Source organism: Clinocottus analis, unplaced genomic scaffold, assembly GCF_023055335.1.
Source record: "Clinocottus analis isolate CAN_PGR_092001 unplaced genomic scaffold, fCliAna1.0.p SCAF_35, whole genome shotgun sequence".
Taxonomy (NCBI): Eukaryota; Metazoa; Chordata; class Actinopteri; order Perciformes; family Cottidae; genus Clinocottus; species Clinocottus analis.
Window position 1 is genome coordinate 540350 of NW_027176098.1, and position 17820 is coordinate 558169.

Genomic DNA, 17820 nt, shown 5'->3' on the forward strand with positions numbered 1-17820 from the left:
TGCTTTTTAATAATTGTGACATTAAACTCTACACGGCTTACAGGAACTTCACTTTCACACTGTGATGTGTAAACTTTAGCCTATTTTTATATTTTCAACCTCTTTTCGCTGCTGAATCTCTTTGACATTCTGGAATATATTCTTCAAACGCATATTGTAAAATCACTTATTCGATTTTACCAAAAAAATGAGATACGAGTCCGTCAGTGAGTGCAGTGAGTGGCAGCGTGGGCTCTCACAGCTTTAAATGTTATGCTTTAAAGCTTCTCGACAATGTTCAGTGGGAAAACTGTTCACTGGAAGCACTTTGTGGGTGAGTCCACAAAGTACTCCCATGATGCAACTTGATATTTTCATCAGACACTCAATGCTTTCTTTCTTTTCAAACTTTTACGACTAACATCTGCTGCTGGTTGGTGGTTTTTATGGACATGACGACACGCTGACGTGACGAAGGGTTTTCTCCAGAAGACAAAGCTTCTCCCAGAGCCTCAGAAAACATTGCACAACAACAACAGTTACTACAAGCTGGGTGGTACTCCTCGTGACTAGTGGATTTATCTGTGCGGCCATCTTTAATAAAACAGGCGTACAGAGCCCAAAGCTTGGAGGGGAAACTGAAAGATCTACTGAGATCAAGTGAAGTGAGGAGTTGTGTTTTTTTGACACATCCTCCAATGCAACCTTTGAAATCCTCCTGTGAAAGATAGCGGGGCGCATTATTGAAGACCTGGAGTGTTTACCTCCCCGGGAACATGAGCTGCTGCTACGCAACCGCCACCTGCCACCTCGTCCTTTGTGCCGCATTAGCGTTGTATAAACACAACGACCAATACAATTTTGGATGTAAAAATGCAAATAAAACCCCAGCAGAATTGGGATAAGAGGAATCTCGAAGGGGTCGTTCACCTGGCTGATGGTTTGAACATGAGTCGTCCCAACGGCTGAACACCCAGCCTGGATCCATGTCCTCCACCTCTGTGACTGAAGTGAAGGGTAACAAGAGGCCACTCTGTCCTCCCTCCTCTCATGGCCGCTTTTGTGCTTGAGGTATGCTGCCAGACGGAGGAATGGGAGTCGGTGCTTTTTTTTGGGGCGCCCTGAGTCACGGGCGGCCTCGCGAGTTAATTTAATTTACTTTACATCGAACGTCTGTGAGCGTCAGCCATGTTTAGTCATCAGTATTTTAGGAGCCAAGAGTGCGGAGCCGGCCAAGTTGAAACGGCTCTCTCTCCAGTTGGATGCACTCAGGACGAGCTGCACAGCATCGGCCTGAGGAACAGCAACACATCTATAGCGCCAAGAGGAGCCCATAAAACTAGCTCCATTAAATCAGCTGAGTCTTTATCTTCATGCCAAAACAATGCCAGTAGAGGCAAGTAGACATGACTCAACTATATCGTTACATATTAGTGATGCTCTGAAGCTCATGAAGCACCTTTAACCCTTTTAGATCTGAAATGATGGCAGTCCGCCTTTAAAAATCTGGCAAGTACTTGTCATTATTATATGTTATAAACACTTAAAACAGTGTGTAAAGACTAAAAAGTAAAGAAAAATATTGGCATTTTCATCATATTTCTCTCCTAAACAATTGAAAATGAGCATGAGCAAAGCTTTTGAGATTACAGAAATGAAATTTAACTTATTGTACATCTTCTCAAGTAGTTGTGTTTGGCTAACGCATTCAGCGTCCATGTCCAGAGACTTTTATATGAGTCATGTTATAGACTTTTATACGAGTCATGTTATAGACTTTTATACGAGTCATGTTATAGACTTTTATATGAGTCATGTTATAGACTTTTATATGAGTCATGTTCAGGCGTTTTAGAGATTTTTTTATCTCATTTGTTTAGCAGTAGACATTATTGCAGTCCTCACACATCCAGGCAGCTTTTACAGTCAGCTAGTCACTGTTTCCTCCCAGAATGCCTTTCTGTCTGTTCTTTTCCCAGTTTATGGGGACAGGAAAGTGGCCTTTAGTGGAAAAGCTACGCTTCTTAGCCTACTAATTACGTCGATTGCGTAAATATTCGAGGAGTTGCGGTCAAATTAGTTTTGCGTCCTGTTTGCATGTTACTTTCTGTCGCCGGCGGCAGGCTCCGTACTCGAGGTTAAAGATCTCAGTCGGCTTCAAACGATCCGAGACCACAACTGGATTCCCAACAGCTCGTGAGAAGCACCATCATTTTTATTCAAGAACACATAAAACGTCAAGAAGTCACAAGCTTTTCAATGTCACACCAAACTTTTTTTTTTCTTTTTTGGACATCAGTTGTTTATCTTCGTGACAAACAACGACAACAATATGGTGGAGCGTTTCATTTTTGCAGAATACACGAGCACAGCATGAATCTTTGGTATTTGCTCTCCACAGAAGAGCAGTCTGTGATATCAAGTAGCAGCTCGCTTTCAGGAAGGCACTTTTTTCTTTTTGCTGATTTAAACTATTTGAATCCCTTAGCAGAATCACATCGTAAAGAAAACTCATTCAAAGTCTCCAGCAACCAATGTTAACAGTAAATATTAGCCAAATGTACCATTTGAGCAGAAGTTAAATCAGTCGGATCATCTCCGTAAAGCAATGCGTTTATTAGAAGCGATCAGAGGTAGTTCCCAATGAAATAGGTAGTAGAGGCCAACGATAAAATAATAAAAACACCAGCGCAGTCCTCAGGAAAAAATGCTCCATATGACAGAAGTTGTGCAAACCAACGGGAATGCGCTGAATATCGTCGTTTAGCGGATCGAGTGACTGACGCTGTGAAGCGATTGGTCGGGGTTTTAGGGAATCGTGAAGCCGCGACGTCATCCGCCTGCTTGATGACCGCCAGCAGGGGGCGATGACGGTTCATCTCTACGTGGGCTACCGGCTAGCGCAGGCGTGTTTTACGGCGACTTAGGCGAAAAAATGCAATCGAGTCTATCGATTTTTTCAATTACAAACGGGTCAGAGTAATGTCAGAATGTGGGAAGCATATTTTGAAACTATTACAACATAATGTTTGTTATTTCAGGGGCAGTTTTGGGCTCTAGAGCTTATCAAAATGAAAGGAACCGATCAATTAGATTTGTTTAAATAATTTAAATGAATAGACGTAATCGGTAAAATTGCCAATTAATCAATTGGAGAACGCGTCGCTATGAAGGTTAAACACGGTCAATCGATAACACAACAATGTAACGCGATAGCAACAGCCCTTTTCTTACGTAATGTTACGCAACAAGCGTAAATACAGTTTACCTTTTGGGGTTAGAGTCTCCTGGGTGAAAGTCTCGTTACTTCAAAAAAACCGCTGGATCCATTTTTACTCCGTCTCCGTGGTTTTATCGGATCGTTCGAGGCCGACGTGTTTTCCTGGCGACGGCGCTGAAAAGGTCCTTTTTGCACCAAACAACCTAATAAATCCTTCTTCCCTTCTTCAGCGTCATGTCTGCGCGTACTTCCGCTTCTCCAACAGCTTCTCCTCCAAACACGTGATGAGCACCGGGTCCACCTTGGGGTCGAACTTGTTGGCGAACCAGTGGCCGTAGTTGAGCAGCCAGCGCAGCTCGGCGGCGCCGTAGATGCAGACACTGCGCATGTGCGCGCCGGTGCACGCCGGGTACAGGTTCCCCTCCAGGTAGTTCCACTTGACGAGCCGCGTCTTGCTCTTCAGGTCGGTGACGTCGGCCTCCGACCTCGGGATGTGGCCGGGCACCCCGGGGACCCGGACCAGCGTGGCCCAGAAGTGCTCGTCCGGCGAGTACGTGTCGGCGGACCACGCCAGGAAGTCCTTCGCCACCGGGCTGCCGGCGACGTGGTCGACGAACTCCCGCGACAGGACGAAGTACGCGCTCCCGATGAACATCTCGATGCCGTGCGGCGGGGCGTCTTTGGGCGCCGCGGTCTTGACGGGGATGCGGCGGTACTCGTACGGCACGCTGCGCAGCTCGTGCCGGAAGCCGAAGCGCTGCCTCTTGAGCTTGCTGGGCCGGCTGGACTCCAGCATGTTGCTGCCGTTCAGCCGCGTCAGCTCCGCCACCAGCTCGCGGTTGGACTTGAGCGGGAAGTCCTGGCCGCACAGGTTGATGACGTACCGCCACCGCACCTCGGACGCCCGCAGGTCGCGCAGGCAGTTCAGGTCGGCGTTGAGCCTGCTGACGTGCGCGTACTCCACCGACTCCAGCTTGGAGGCCACGAACACGTTGGGGGCGCAGCGCGCCAGGTTCCGGACGGCCTTTATGAACGCCGGCGAGGACTTCTGGTCGTAGTGGACGCAGTAGACGTTGTGCGGCGCGTAAACGGCGCGCAGGATGCGCTCCACCATTGGCGCGTTCTTGTGCACCACCAGGGAGTACGCCAACGGGAAGGCCCGCTCCGCCTCCGAGGCCGGGACCGCGTCGTAGCCCCGCGCCCTGACGAAGGCCCGGCAGTCCGAGGTCAGGGCCACCGTGCTTTCGTCATCGACGTCGTCCGTGTTCGCGCCGGCCTTGGCGACGACCCGCCGCTTGATCGCGAGGGTCTTGCCGATCTCCACGGGGTCCAGCTCGTAGACGGCGGTGCAGTTGACGTCGTACCCGCCGCCGGCGCCGCCGTACGGCTGGATGTAGACGCCGCCCCTCACCGTCACCTTGACGTGGACCAGCTTGAGCAGGCAGACCGCCAGCAGAGACAGAGAGAACAGGAAGCACCTGTGTCTCAATCTATGCGAGTAGAGGGGACATCGTGCTTTCATTCTGCAAGCAAAGGAACCGAGAAATGAACCAAGAGCCAGAGAAAGACGTTTTGTTCGTCATTGTTGTGTTGCTGTGATGCACGTTGTGTTATCTTTACGTGATGTTCTTTGAGAGGTTATCTACTAGGTCGTAAAATAATTCAGTATTCTTCTGTTAATGATCTACTTTGTGAGCAGCTACACATCTTTCTCTCACACACACACACACACACACACACACACATCACTGTGTCACATGTTGCATCCATGCTTTGTGTCATATAATAACAACTAGAAATTGCATTTCCTGTGGAAAATGCGTTGGAATGCAAAAAGCTGAAGCATAAAGCTGAAATATTTGAAAGAAATTGCTGAATGTAGCTGAAAATAGTGAAATAAAGTTGAATAAAGCTTAAAAAAAAGCTTAAAGCTGAATATATATGAAAACAGCTGAATGTATATGAAAATACTGGAATATTTATCAAAACAGGTGAATATATATATGAAAATAGTGGAATATATATGAACATGTAAAGAAAATTACCTGATGAAAAGTGTTGAAGCCCAAAAGCATTAAAGTGAACTGTTGAAAATCCTTGTTGTTTAAATGTATAATTGGAAAAGTTGAAAGGAAAACTGCATCATCTAAACACTGAACATAGTGAAATATTGTTGAATAAAGCTTAAAACAGCTGAATATATATGGAAATAGTGGAATATATATATGAACAGATAGAGAAAGGGAGGGAGGGAGACAGAGAGAGAAGTCCTGTGTGTGTGTGTGTGTGTGTGTGTGTGTGTGTGTGTCTCTGTGTGTGTGTGTGTGTGTGTGTGTGTGTCTGTTGAACTGCCCTCATGTCAGAGGTTGCCATGGTGATGAATTCAAACATCAGCAGTTACAATTACTAACTGCCGATGATTATATGGAGTCAATGCTGGGAAACACCTATCCAAAAATCACCCAAAAAACATACTTAAAAAGCCCCGATTGCTTCGATATCGCATATGAAGCGTTAGGAAGACTTGATGAACAGATACTGTGACTGGCGAGTCTGTACGATAAAACATGTGTCTGTACGGGCGATTTACAAATCAGGTACGAGCTTCAGGGGAGACGTGGCTTTGGAGGGAGATTTAACATTGAAGCGGATGGCAGAGCGAGGTGGACTTGCTCTCACATTCAGTCCGATTACGAGACGTCTGAATGTGTTGGATTCCTATCGACCGCAGTTTATGACAGAAGACAAGATTTCCAACGTTTTGAGCTATAAATTATGCCCACAGAGTACACGGTACGGAGTTTACGGCAAATTAAAAAAAAAAAAATCTTCAAGATCTGACGTGGGTCTGCCCTCTAACATGACATCACGTGCACTGAGCTCCGCAACACACACTCATGCAAAAGAGAGAAAAGGCGGCAAAAAAACATAAAACTAAACCGCTGACAATTATGACAGTATAAAATATATCAATAAGAAAAGTCAATCGGTAATAGCTGAAAGTTTTGGCAACATTTTAAACTTGGAATGGTGTCTCTAGCTGAAAGCATGGCAGAGCCTTAAGCTTTTGGAGTTGAAGAAGTTTCAGCGGATTTTAAAACGTTTTTCCATTGGAAACCATTCATTTTTATTTTCATAAAAAGTTTAATAATTTAAATATTTGAAAAAATATGAAAAATCTAAAAGCGTAGAATAATAGCTGAACGTTTTGTCAACATTTGAAATTTGAAATTGTGTCTCTAGCTGAACGTATGAAGAACCTGTAAACGTTTGAAGTTGAAGATGATTTGAAGATTTCCCCACTGGGTCCCATTTAAAAAAAAATCATAAAAAGTTTAATAATTTAAAAATTTGAAAAGTCTGAAATTTGAAAAGGAAGTTGCCATCGTGTGCTTAAGAAGCTGAATATTTGAATAATTGAACTTTTTTCTGTAGCTGAAAATATGAAGGGGCTGAAGAGGTCCAAAATACGTACGGAAGAAGAATAATAATATGAAGAAGTTAAATAAAGATTCGAAGAACAATAGTTGGAACGCTCGAAGCATTCCAACTAATAATACTAATGACTTTATTTATGAAGCACCTTTTTAAGTCAAAGTTTAGAGACGCAAAGACATTCATTACTTAAACACACAAAATAAATAACAAAAAAAGAGCAAACGGAGTAGAAAACAAACAAATGAATAAAACAGACAAACAAACGCAGGGGAACAAAATAACTACACACTAGATGACAATAGATGTCAGCTTCCTCTGCTCAGAGTTACCTTGCTCTCTACAGTTGTCGTTGGAGCTCTCGCGCCATGAAAACTTCTCCTTCAGCTCCGCACGAGAACCTGAAATAAAACCAACAACAACAACAAGCAACCCCAGTTACTGTAAACAAACAAACAGGGCAGCACAGGGCGGTGTGTGTGTGTGTGTGTGTGTGTGTGTGTGCGTCCGCGTTGCCCACCGGTCAGTCCGAGCAGCGCGTCGTCTCCTCGGGAGGAGTCACATGAGCCGCGCTCGCAGGTACGAAACCCCCGGAAACGCGCTCGCGTCCGGTGACGTCACCTTGAGCGATTAAACGGAAGCGATTCAGCGAGCCGACACGCGCAGAGAGAAAGAGAAAGAGAGAGAAAGTGAGAGAGAGACGGAGAGAGAGAAAGTGAGACAGACAGAGAGAGAGAGAGAGAGAACGAGAGAGAGAGAGAGAGAGAGAGAGAGAGAAAGTGATAGAGAGAGAGAGAGAGAGAACGAGAGAGAGAGAGAAAGTGATAGAGAGAGAGAGAGAGAGAGAGAGAGAGAGAGAGAGAGAGAGAGAGAGAGAGAGAGAGAGAGGGAGAGAGCGAGAAGTGACGAAATACTCCTCTTCCTCCTTTCCTTTCCTCCCTTCAGTCCGATGTGACCGGAGCTCCCATCGCGCACTGGAGGAAGAAGAGGAGTGCCAAGGGTTGGAGGAAGAAGATGATGAGGAAGAGGAGGAATAAAAAGAGAAGGAAGATGGAGGAGAAAGAGAAAGAGGAAGAGAAGTGCTGGTGGTTGGAGGAGGAACGAGTCAAATATTGGTTCTCCCTGTAGATCAACTTTTCTCACTCAATATTGTCTCTGCTGAGTCAACACACACACACACACACACAAATACAGACACACAAACACACACACAGAGCAGGATACACTCTTCCGTGTCTTTATTTGTACAGTAACACTAGTTTACCTCTATGAGACACTCATTCATGTTCATAATTTGTTTATTTAAAAAATAAACTTTTCCTTGACCCCACAATGGTGCGTTCAGGGTCCACGTGAGTCTGGAGACTCGACCCAACAAAGGTGCGTTCAGGGTCCACACAGCAAACAGGACCGCTTCATAAAACAGGTTTATGTTTATTGTTTTGGTTTCACACAACATTTCAATAAAAGATGACACTTTGAAACACCTGAAGTGAACAGACGCCACTTCCTCGTGACCATGAAGGCGACACAGCGACGCTCTAAAGGGGTGCTGCGCTCGCCCTGTGGGAGTCACATGGCCGAGCGGTCACAGCGGGGCGTCCCAGGCGTCGGGCTCCAGCGAGGCCTCCTGCAGGACGCCGTCCCAGTAGCGGTCCATGACGGCGTTGGGCAGCATCTCGTCATCGTCCACCAGACGCAGGATCCTGATTCCCTTCAGACGCCTCATGGTGGCCTCTGGAGCGACGCATCGGGGAAAAGAACGCGTGTTGAGTTTTAGCATCTGGCGGTTTCTGGCAGAAACAAGATGGCGGCTCCCTGCGGCTTTTTTTCACGGAGCGAAGTAAAGCGTTTTTTTTTATATCAGAACTATGAAAATCCAGCACGAAATGAGCGAGATTCAACCAAAAAATGTCTCATTGAAGCGGACCCAAGTTGTTCAAACTGTATGCTTCAGGGGCTTACCAACAACCCACATGCTAATAAGACACCTGGAAAGATTAGGACAAAAAAATCTGGATTTTCAGGTACTAATATACAACCCACAATGATCTATCGTACCTTATCAGACTCCTACAAGCTTTATTAGACCCTAAAAGCTACTCTACATAGCTGCCTATAACACTTCTAAATGTCACAGTCTCTTCTAATGAGGCTGCTTCTGAATCGGCTCCAGGTGGGAGATGAGCGAGAAGGGGATTAATTATTAAACTGAAAACAAACACGCCAAAAAAAATGAAAATGTGCTTTAGTGGCCGCCCGCCTGCGCCTCTTTACTGCTCTGGAGGAAATGTCACAGGAAGCTACACCATGTGGACGGGGACAACAGACCTGGGACAACAGACCTGGGACAACAGACCTGGGCTCAGGTCCGGTAAACACCTGTCTGCGCCGGGCCGGACGTCCACCGCGGGCTCGGTCCGCAGAGCGTCTTGGTCTTCATCGTCTTGGTCTTCGTCGGCGGCGCTCAGCAGGTAATGAGACAGAGGCTTGTCACCGAACGTCACCTGAGACAAAGACACATGAGAAATATGACGTGTGTGTGCGCATGTGACTTATTGAAGAGAGCCTCTCGGTGACCCGGGTGGGGTCGGGTGTCGGCCTATCGGATGTCTGCTCAACGGGCCTCACTGTCGTGCATTGACACAGTGAGATGGAAGCTATGGAAGAGGAAGAGGAGTGTGTGTGTGTGTGTGTGTGTTGGTGCACAGATCGACAGCGAGCACTGAATAATGTACGACCCTACGCTGCATCTCGCGGGCAGGAAACAGCCGCCACGAGAACCTTGATCTGCATCGAGAGTTCAGGAAGGAAGAGCGGAAACGACGACCAGCACATCCTGCCTCATAGAAGCGGTTATATTTAATAAAGGGAGTTGTCAATTTAGCAATAAGGCACTCGAGGCAGGACTGTATCGTCAATAATGTACTGTTCAAGGGTGTTGTGAGGCCTGACGCACAGCCCTATTTTAGGAGGGCTTAGAATTAGGTTTTAATTGTGATGACAGTGCCGAGCATGATGAGTTATATATAGTCTCGCTAAGAAATTACTATAATTAAACAATAAGGCACTCGAGGCGGTACTGTATCGTCAATAATGTACTGTTCAAGAGTGTCGTTAGGCCCGACACAGCGGAGGTTCAGACATGTAGTGAAATCTGTGTGAACATGAAAAAGTGATACAATGTAGTATTTAAACTAACAATGAGGAAAGCAGACAGTATACTTCTACCCTTGACCTGTACATTATTGTAGATACAGCACTGCCTTGAGTCCCTTATTGCTTTCATAATGCGGTTACCGCATTGTAGCCCCCAACCGTTGTGTTGCACATTTGTATAGTTTTAGTCGCACTACTTCCTGATGAAGAAAGCCCTTCTAAAATAACAATTTGCTTTTTAATTGACAAAAATAACAAGAGAGTTTCACTGTGAATAATTGATGTTCTATTCTTTAATAAAGCACGTCTGCGGGAGAGGAAGAGGAAGCAGCAAATTGACTTGTACGGGACGTTTATTACGAGGAACTTACAGGACAATGTGTTCATCACAGCCTTTTAAATGCTATTGTTGTCTCTTTACTTCCATATGTGTGTTTTAAAGAATACAGATTCTCTGTTTTTCTTACTGGGAACCATGAAAGACCACAAAGACCAACCGCTGACCATGTGTTAAGTTTTAAACTGTGTTTTTCTCCAACAGCAGTGAGTTTAAATGATGGAGTTTGCAGATGATTCATGGTGTACGTCCAGCGTCATTAAAGCGTTTCAATCATTATTATTATTAATAATCGTGACAGTGGAGACACAGAGAGGAGGAACCGGCGCTGCTGGTTAGCTGGAGAGCCGGTGTGAAGTATCTCTGCATCTCAGTGCCAGCAGCTTCTGTCCTCAGGGAGGGAAATAGTTTCATGTGGGAACGTCACCGGACTCTTATAGATTTATGTGAGACGTTTTCTTCATATAATTGTGAGAAGAACATTTCGACCAATGGATCTCTATGACCTTTAACTACAATTCCATGACTTTTAAATACATTTTAACAACTTTTAACCAAACTCAATGACTTTTAACCACAATTCCATAACTTTGAACCACATTTTCATGAGTTTTTACCACTTTTCATGACTTTTAATCCCCTTTCCATGACTTTCAACCAAATTTCAACGACTTTCAACCAAATTTCAACGACTTTTAACCAAATTTCAACAACTTCAAACCAAATTTTCATGACTTTTAACCACTTTTCAATGACTTTTAACCAAACTTTTAATGACTTTTAACCACAATTCCATGACGTTTAAACACTTTTTACCACTTTTTTTATGACTTTGAAACAAATTTCTAAAATAACTATTTTAAGATTCCATGACTTTTCCAGGTTTTCCATGCTTGTATTAAACCCAGAAGAAAAGGTCAACAGACATTTGGTTTCCTCCTCTTGACGAGCCCTAACGAGAGTATTTGTAGTGTCGTGGTTGCGGCGGCGAGCCTGAACGCACCACCGTGAGGTCGCCTCACCTTGTCCCAGGCGTACGTCGAGCTGACGGGGATGTTCTTCCCCAGGATGCTCTCCAGCCAGCGCTCGGGAGCCCGATGCCGCTTGCCTCTGGCGTCCTTTAGCGAGCCGTCGGCCTGCACGAGAGCCTGGTGCCGCTTACCCTGCGGGCGCAAGAAAAAGAAGAAGAAAAACAGCTCGCCGGTGTTGCCTCACACACACACACACACACACACAGACATGCTGCAGCCATGTTGGGTGACGGTGGTGTTTTCTTGTCTGTCAGAACTGACTTTTAGCCACATTTATATGACTTTAAACCCAATTTCCATGACTTTTAACCACATTTCCATGACCAAATATGTAGTGAAATCTTTTTGTAAACAATAAAAAAAATGATACAATGTAGTATTTAAACTAACAATGAGGATCCAAAGCATAGAGTATACCAAAACCTTTCACCCCCTCACCTTCAGCAGCAGCTGCAGGGCGCTTCCGGCCGACATGACGCCGCTCTGAATGAGCTGAGAGAGGTGCGCGCCTTTGTCGTCGTCGTCGTCTTGCGTCTGTATCAGCGCGTTTCCTTTCATCTGAAAGTTGAAGTGTTGCAGAGTGTTTGCGCCAACGGGCGTCCTGGAGCTTTTGACTCTCTTGGAAGCGGACGGCGACGGCGACGGCGACGGCTGCAGCCTCGCCTTGCGGTCGGGAGTCTGAGCGGACAGCTCGGCCTTCGCGGTGGCGTACTCCTCAAACAAACCCGTCTGCTTACGCAGGATCTCCAGAATGGTCTCCTGGCGCGCGGCGAGAGCCACGAGACGACTTCTCAACAAGGGCTGCCGGAAGTGAGCGGGCATGCTCCTGCAAAGAGAAACCAGACGGATGGGAAGGGCTGAAGACATATTTCAAAGAATTTTGACCAAATTTCAAAGACTTTTAACCAAATTTCCATGACTTTGAACCATATTTAGATGACTTTTAACCAAACTTTCATGACTTAATTTGTCCTCATCTGTTACAGGTGATAGAAGTTTCTGCACTGACCGGCATCTTCGTGCCACATCGTCTTTGTCCCGTTGCTGTTTGTTCTGCGCCTCGAACAGAACCTGGTTGATCTCCACCAGAGCGGCGTGACATCGGCCTGAAGAAACAGCACAAGTCCGGTATGACAAACCCAGCAGCTTTCCATGTCCTTGACTTGAAACCGAGCAGACTGTTGTGTGCACAACAAGACGTCGCTGCCGTCAGCGCGGCTGCTCTACCTGCGTCCTCCTGGCTTATCAGAGGTCGCACCGATATTTCCGCTTGCTTCCTCCTCAGATCCTCCAGAACCGCCGATAAGTCCTTTGACGGACGCTGCCAGAGAGAAAAGAGCGGCATCGAATGATTGAACGGCATAAATGTCTGAGCGTCAACATTCAAAGTGCAAAGAGCTCTCACGTTGTCTGCGGCCGGGTTGTTCCTGCCCGGTTTGACGTCACCGGGCCGCCCGGCAGCCGAGCATCTGGACCTCGGCCTCACCGGGTCGTTGCGGCTCAGCCATTGGACATCTGCAGACGGGCCACCTGAAAGAGTCCTGCAGTTCATCACCACCCACAGAAACCTCAAAGTCCTCAGGTGCAGCGAGCGTACGGGTCGGCGAGGTGGAGCGGCTGCCAGATCGTTTTGAAGAATGGCTGCCATTAAATAACCAGATAAGATGCCACCAGGGTGAGGGAGGAACTTTACCTCCCTCTTCTCTGCTGAAGAAACCATCTAAAGACATCGTGTGATGCCGAGCACATCCAGAACAAACAACGTTACTGGTGAAGAAACTTCCCTTTGTTTGTTAAGAGTTTGCTTGTAAGTGAAATAAAGAACGTGGCATAAGTAACATTGAATAAAGTACATTTATTTTAACACAACAATTAACAAAATGAACAATAACAATGTTTACAAATCGATGGAAACAGGTCCACACCCTGAAGCGATTTCCCCCCAGAGATTTAATCCAAATGTTCCAAAATCAGCCCCTCAGAGCCGGTTTCATAAATCAATTCATGTATCTGAAATTTAACAACTGCTTTCTGCTGGGACGGCAATCTCTCCAGGGAAGGAAGCATGTTTTTAAAAAACAATTTGTCCTCCGTTAAAGGAGGAAGAGGAGGAGGAGGAGCGGCACTTCTCTTCAAGGCGATGATGAGGAGCAGCTCCTCTATTTCCCTCTCCCGGGACCTTTTGTGGGTCCTTCTTCTCCTTCCTGTATGAAATAGAAACGTCACCACTACAACAGCTCGTCTTAGTGAAATATACCATGAATGTATAGACTATTGTCATACCACAAATATATTAATAAAATGTTATAACCCAAAAGTGCCGTTGTAATTACATAGTAATTATGTTTGTCCTTTAAGTTACATATAGTATGAGCTCAATAAACTCAATAAATCTCTTTTGTCCAGGCCTGGAAAATAACCGTTTTAAAATGACTTTTCCAGTTTCCTATGAACGTAAGAACTCTGGACTCCACTTTTTCCCAACATGAAACACATATGCTGGTGTTTGGGTTATGGAAAAAAAAGGACAACAAATAGCTGAAATCAAAAACATTTTCATACGATCAGAACTTACCAGATAGTCCTCGCTTATTTTTCTCCCTGCAAACATCCTTCTTTTTAGTCTATTTCGATACTCGCAGGAAGCAAATTCCAACTCAAAATTTGCTTTTCCGCAACCTATTGCGTCTGACTTGTTGTTTGAAATCTACTCGCGCGTCAAATTGGCAACGCTTCTGTTGTGAGCGCAGCATCAGCATCTCAGTGGAGAACAAAAAGGTGGAAAATGCATTGACTGAGAATCATATGACACCTGGTGGTGTGTGAGGAGAACCTCACCTGGTGGTGTGTGAGGAGAACCTCACCTGGTGGTGTGTGAGGAGAACCTCACCTGGTGGTGTGTGAAGAGAATCTCACCTGGTGGTGTGTGAGGAGGAGCTCACCTGGTGGTGTGTGAGGAGAAGCTCACCTGGTGGTGTGTGAGGAGGAGCTCACCTTGTGGTGTGTGAGGAGAAGCTCACCTGGTGGTGTGTGAGGAGGAGCTCACCTTGTGGTGTGTGCTGTGGCTGCTCGGGTGCACCTGAAGCCCCCGGACGAGAGAGCAGCAGCGCTCTGATGTCATCATTCCTCGCCATGTCCATCGCGCTGAGGCCGGCCTTGTTCTTGTCGGCGATGTTGGACCCGTACTGGACAAGGAGCTTCACTACCTGCAGCATATATATATATATATATATATATATATATATATATATATATATATATATATATATATATATATATATATGATCCTGGTTGACTCGTCCAAAGGAAGAATGTAAATCTATCAGGTTCCTCTTCAGAGAGTTTCTCGTCACCTGATGGTTCCCGGAGGAGACGGCGTCGTGCAGAGCCGTGACGCCGTCAGAGCTCCGGGCGTGAACGTTCGCTCCGGCCTTCAGCAGCTGCTCGACCACCACCATGTTGCCGAAAGCAGCAGCCTCGTGGAGCGCCGTCCAGCCTGACCGCCAAAAGTCCACATTCACTTGACAATGAGAGTGACTCGTGTGTGTGTGTGTGTGACGGTTAATCGTTGTTTACAGATAACATCGACGTGATCCGAGTGACAGTAAGCGCGAGTGTCTGAGCGGCGACAGACCTGCGTTGTCCTTCGCGTCGACGTGGACGCCGGCTCGAATCAAGGCTTTCACTCGCGCCACGTCGTTTTTCCGGCAGGCTTTGTGGAGATAGGTCTCTCCCCGCCCGTCCCTCTTGTTGAGTTTCTTCTTCTTTGTCTCCACCTTTGCTGTTGCGGAAAAGGATGGAGAAAAAAGCAAATGTGTGAAATAAATTAAAAGACGTAGACATGTCGAATCAGACGGGGAGGTCCCTTCTTTCTTTACACGTGTGATTGTGACTTCTTGTTATTACCAGATGCTTAAACAAAGTTCTTGTCATCACAAAAGTCAGTATTTTATTCATTAAAATGTCTCAAATCATAACAACATAATAAATGTTGTCCTCGCCGCAACAGGAAAAACTACCCAGAATGCCACGTTGGCGGCCCACACGCGGCTATAAACGGACGTTTCGGTGGTTTCTAACTCGCTACCTGATCGAGATGTAGAATCAGCGCGGCCCGCTGCAGACCGGGCCCCACTGGACGGCGCCGACTTCGACGGTTCGAGTGGCTTTGTCTCCATCGCCGCTTCCTTTTCCTGCTCTCTGTTGCCAAACTGTGAATCCTCGGCGTCCTCGTCTGGCTCGCTCCTCAGAAAGCTTGACAAATTCTGCAGCAAGCTCAAAGAGTCGTCTGAATCCGTCGACTCGTTTGCGTTGCTCTCGCGCTCTTGGTCGGTCATCACCGGAAATGTCTCTGGAAGACGAGTAGACACACAGACACACACACACCTGACAGTGAGATGATGACACCTTTGAAGGAACTCGTCATCGGCTGTTCGGTTATTGTCTGCGGCTCAGAGAAATGACAGAGGGCTTGTGTCACGGCATCTATTGAAGTGTTAAGCTAGTGGACAGCCACTGGAGGGAGGGGAAGTGACCCACGGTCAGTTTCAGGTATAGATTTAGAATCACAGCTGTCTTGACAAGAGTTGCCTTGTTTGCATTGTGCGGTCACCAGCTGTAGCTCTGATGTAGCATTAGAGCCACCTAGTGGTCAAAGAACAAACTGCTCATTCTGACTGATATACAGGAATTACACATAAATAGCAATGCTAATAGGATTTTCATGTCAAAGCTTTGAATTTGATCTCATTACTGGGTGCAATATAAATACATGTTGTATACTCTGTATATAATACTGATGTTGTAGTATTGCAGATTCTTTACTGTTTATAGCAGTTTGAATATTGGAAAGTGTGACATGAATATCATTATGTCATTGAAGCTGACTTTGAAGTCGCTTTTCTCCAAAATTGTACAGTAAAATCTCATGGCCATGAACATGTGCATGGCAGAGGTCAGCTTAAACAAGACTGCGTTGTAATTTTACTTTACAAATGTGAGGATCTGTTTTTATAGCCCTTTGAATATTAAAGAATTGTGACGTTAAGAATATCATTATTACATGTAAGCTGACTTTGAAGTCACTTTTCTCCGAAACTGTACAGTAAAATCTTATGGCCATGTACATGTACAGACCTGGGGTCAGTCTGCAACAAGACTGCGTTGTACTTTTAATTTACAAGTTTATGGATATGCCGTTTGAATATGAATAACATCCTTCCATTTGAGCTTTTGAGCTCAGCTTCTCTGGGCTGTGTACCGCCCACGTACCGTAACACCTGGAATAAAGGTGCATTCAGAATGGCAATTGAGGCTCACTCGGCAGATGTGGGTTCACTTGACCACAGTCTACAAAGGCAGACGTAAGCTTAAATTAAAAACTAGTAATGCAGATAAAATACATGACTGACAGCTCTGCCTTCAGGAAAATGTAACATGCATCAGAAGTTTTGTTTTGATATAGTGTCCCACCAGAGCTGTGAGAAATGGGGCTCCACGTTCACAGTAACGTCCAAGGTCACAGCTCCCAGACGTTAGCTAGTAGAGCTAAAACGGTTAGCTTAGCTAGCTACTTAGCTAACTGGACGTTGTTGGTAGGCTACGAAGTATTTTTAGCAATATAGCTCGCTTATGTTAAGATAGCTGTCGCCAACTGGGATGAACGCTTTTGAAGCTACATGTTCTCGCAAGAAGACGATGTGTTCAATAGCAGCTAACGTTGGCGTCAGCTACTTTGTCCTCCTAACCACCAAGAAAGTAAAGTTGGCATACTGTTAGCCTACCGTTTTTGTAACATTAGCTAGCAAGTCTACCGTTAGCCTACCGTTAGCCTACCGTTAGCCCCCCTACGCCCATCTAATTTAAAAGCAGGTATTGTGTCGAGGTCTGTCATTACCTGGCGAAATAAGGTTTGATATCGCAGTCCGTCTTCTTCAGAGATGGCAGAATCCAAGAGATAAAAGAGAGATTGATGTGTAGCAGTGATGGCCCGCGAAAAACGGCACGAAGTACGCATGCGCGCCCCGATGCTCTCTCTCTCTCTCTCTCTCTCTCTCTCTCTCTCTCTCTCTCTCTCTCTCTCTCTCTCTCTCTCTCTCTCTCTCTCTGCAGGTGAGTTCTCTCCCCTCAGGCTCCAAAATGACAGGAGTTATTCGTTAATTAAAGTGTCGTTTCTTTGTGCTTATTTTGTTATTTCTCTGCAGCATTGTGCATTGTAAGCGATGCAGTAAACCACTGCGTGCAGATGGGACGGGGAGGGGGGGGGGGGGGGCAAATAGGCAAATATAGATTTTGATTGACAGTCATTAAACATGCACATGATGAAGGTTTTGACCTTAAGAGATCACATACATTTACACGGCACAATAAATAGTCTTGTTTTCATTGTGATCCTGCGCTTAGACGCGTCCCAGAGAGACTGGACGTCTTTTCTATCCTGCGGGGCGATGTCTTATAGGGGAAGAAGCGAAGCCGTTTAATCAGTAAAGTATTTAAAAGTGTTGTTCAGTAAAAGCACTGATTGATTTATAATAAATCAGCTAAACCCGTGAACGGACACTATTGCTGTTAATCTCACGCTCATGTGGTCCAAACTGCTTCCACAGGGAATCTAATCCTCATCCCGTTAATCATGTCGCTCCAAAAGCAGACAGACAGAC

At 45.8% G+C, this 17820-nt stretch overlaps 2 protein-coding genes across 5 annotated transcripts; both read right to left on the reverse strand.

Annotated features, from left to right (window-relative positions):
* Positions 1–2232: 2232 nt before the first annotated feature.
* Positions 2233–8233, reverse strand: LOC137799452 (beta-1,3-galactosyl-O-glycosyl-glycoprotein beta-1,6-N-acetylglucosaminyltransferase 4-like). Of its 2 annotated transcripts, XM_068596250.1 has the most exons (4): positions 8122–8233; positions 7155–7255; positions 6967–7035; positions 2233–4722 (listed from the first exon to the last, which is right to left on the reverse strand). In XM_068596250.1, the coding sequence occupies exon 4, from the start codon at positions 4719–4721 to the stop codon at positions 3432–3434; it is 1290 nt and encodes a 429-aa protein (XP_068452351.1). In that variant the 5' UTR covers position 4722; positions 6967–7035; positions 7155–7255; positions 8122–8233; the 3' UTR covers positions 2233–3431. The 2 variants fall into 2 exon arrangements, with proteins under 2 accessions (XP_068452351.1, XP_068452352.1); XM_068596251.1 differs by lacking the exons at positions 6967–7035; positions 7155–7255; positions 8122–8233 and adding an exon at positions 5245–5284.
* LOC137799445 (ankyrin repeat domain-containing protein 31-like) lies at positions 8053–17217 on the reverse strand. 3 transcript variants are annotated; one of them, XM_068596242.1, is made up of 12 exons: positions 17058–17217; positions 15249–15512; positions 14796–14942; positions 14515–14657; positions 14208–14367; positions 12567–12691; positions 12389–12482; positions 12171–12267; positions 11600–11987; positions 11153–11293; positions 8994–9141; positions 8053–8371 (listed from the first exon to the last, which is right to left on the reverse strand). In XM_068596242.1, the coding sequence occupies exons 2-12, from the start codon at positions 15496–15498 to the stop codon at positions 8223–8225; spliced, it is 1842 nt and encodes a 613-aa protein (XP_068452343.1). In that variant the 5' UTR covers positions 15499–15512; positions 17058–17217; the 3' UTR covers positions 8053–8222. The 3 variants fall into 3 exon arrangements, with proteins under 3 accessions (XP_068452343.1, XP_068452344.1, XP_068452345.1); XM_068596243.1 differs by having other exon boundaries at positions 8966–9141; XM_068596244.1 differs by having other exon boundaries at positions 8228–8371; positions 8980–9141.
* Between the last annotated feature and the right edge of the window lie 603 nt (positions 17218–17820).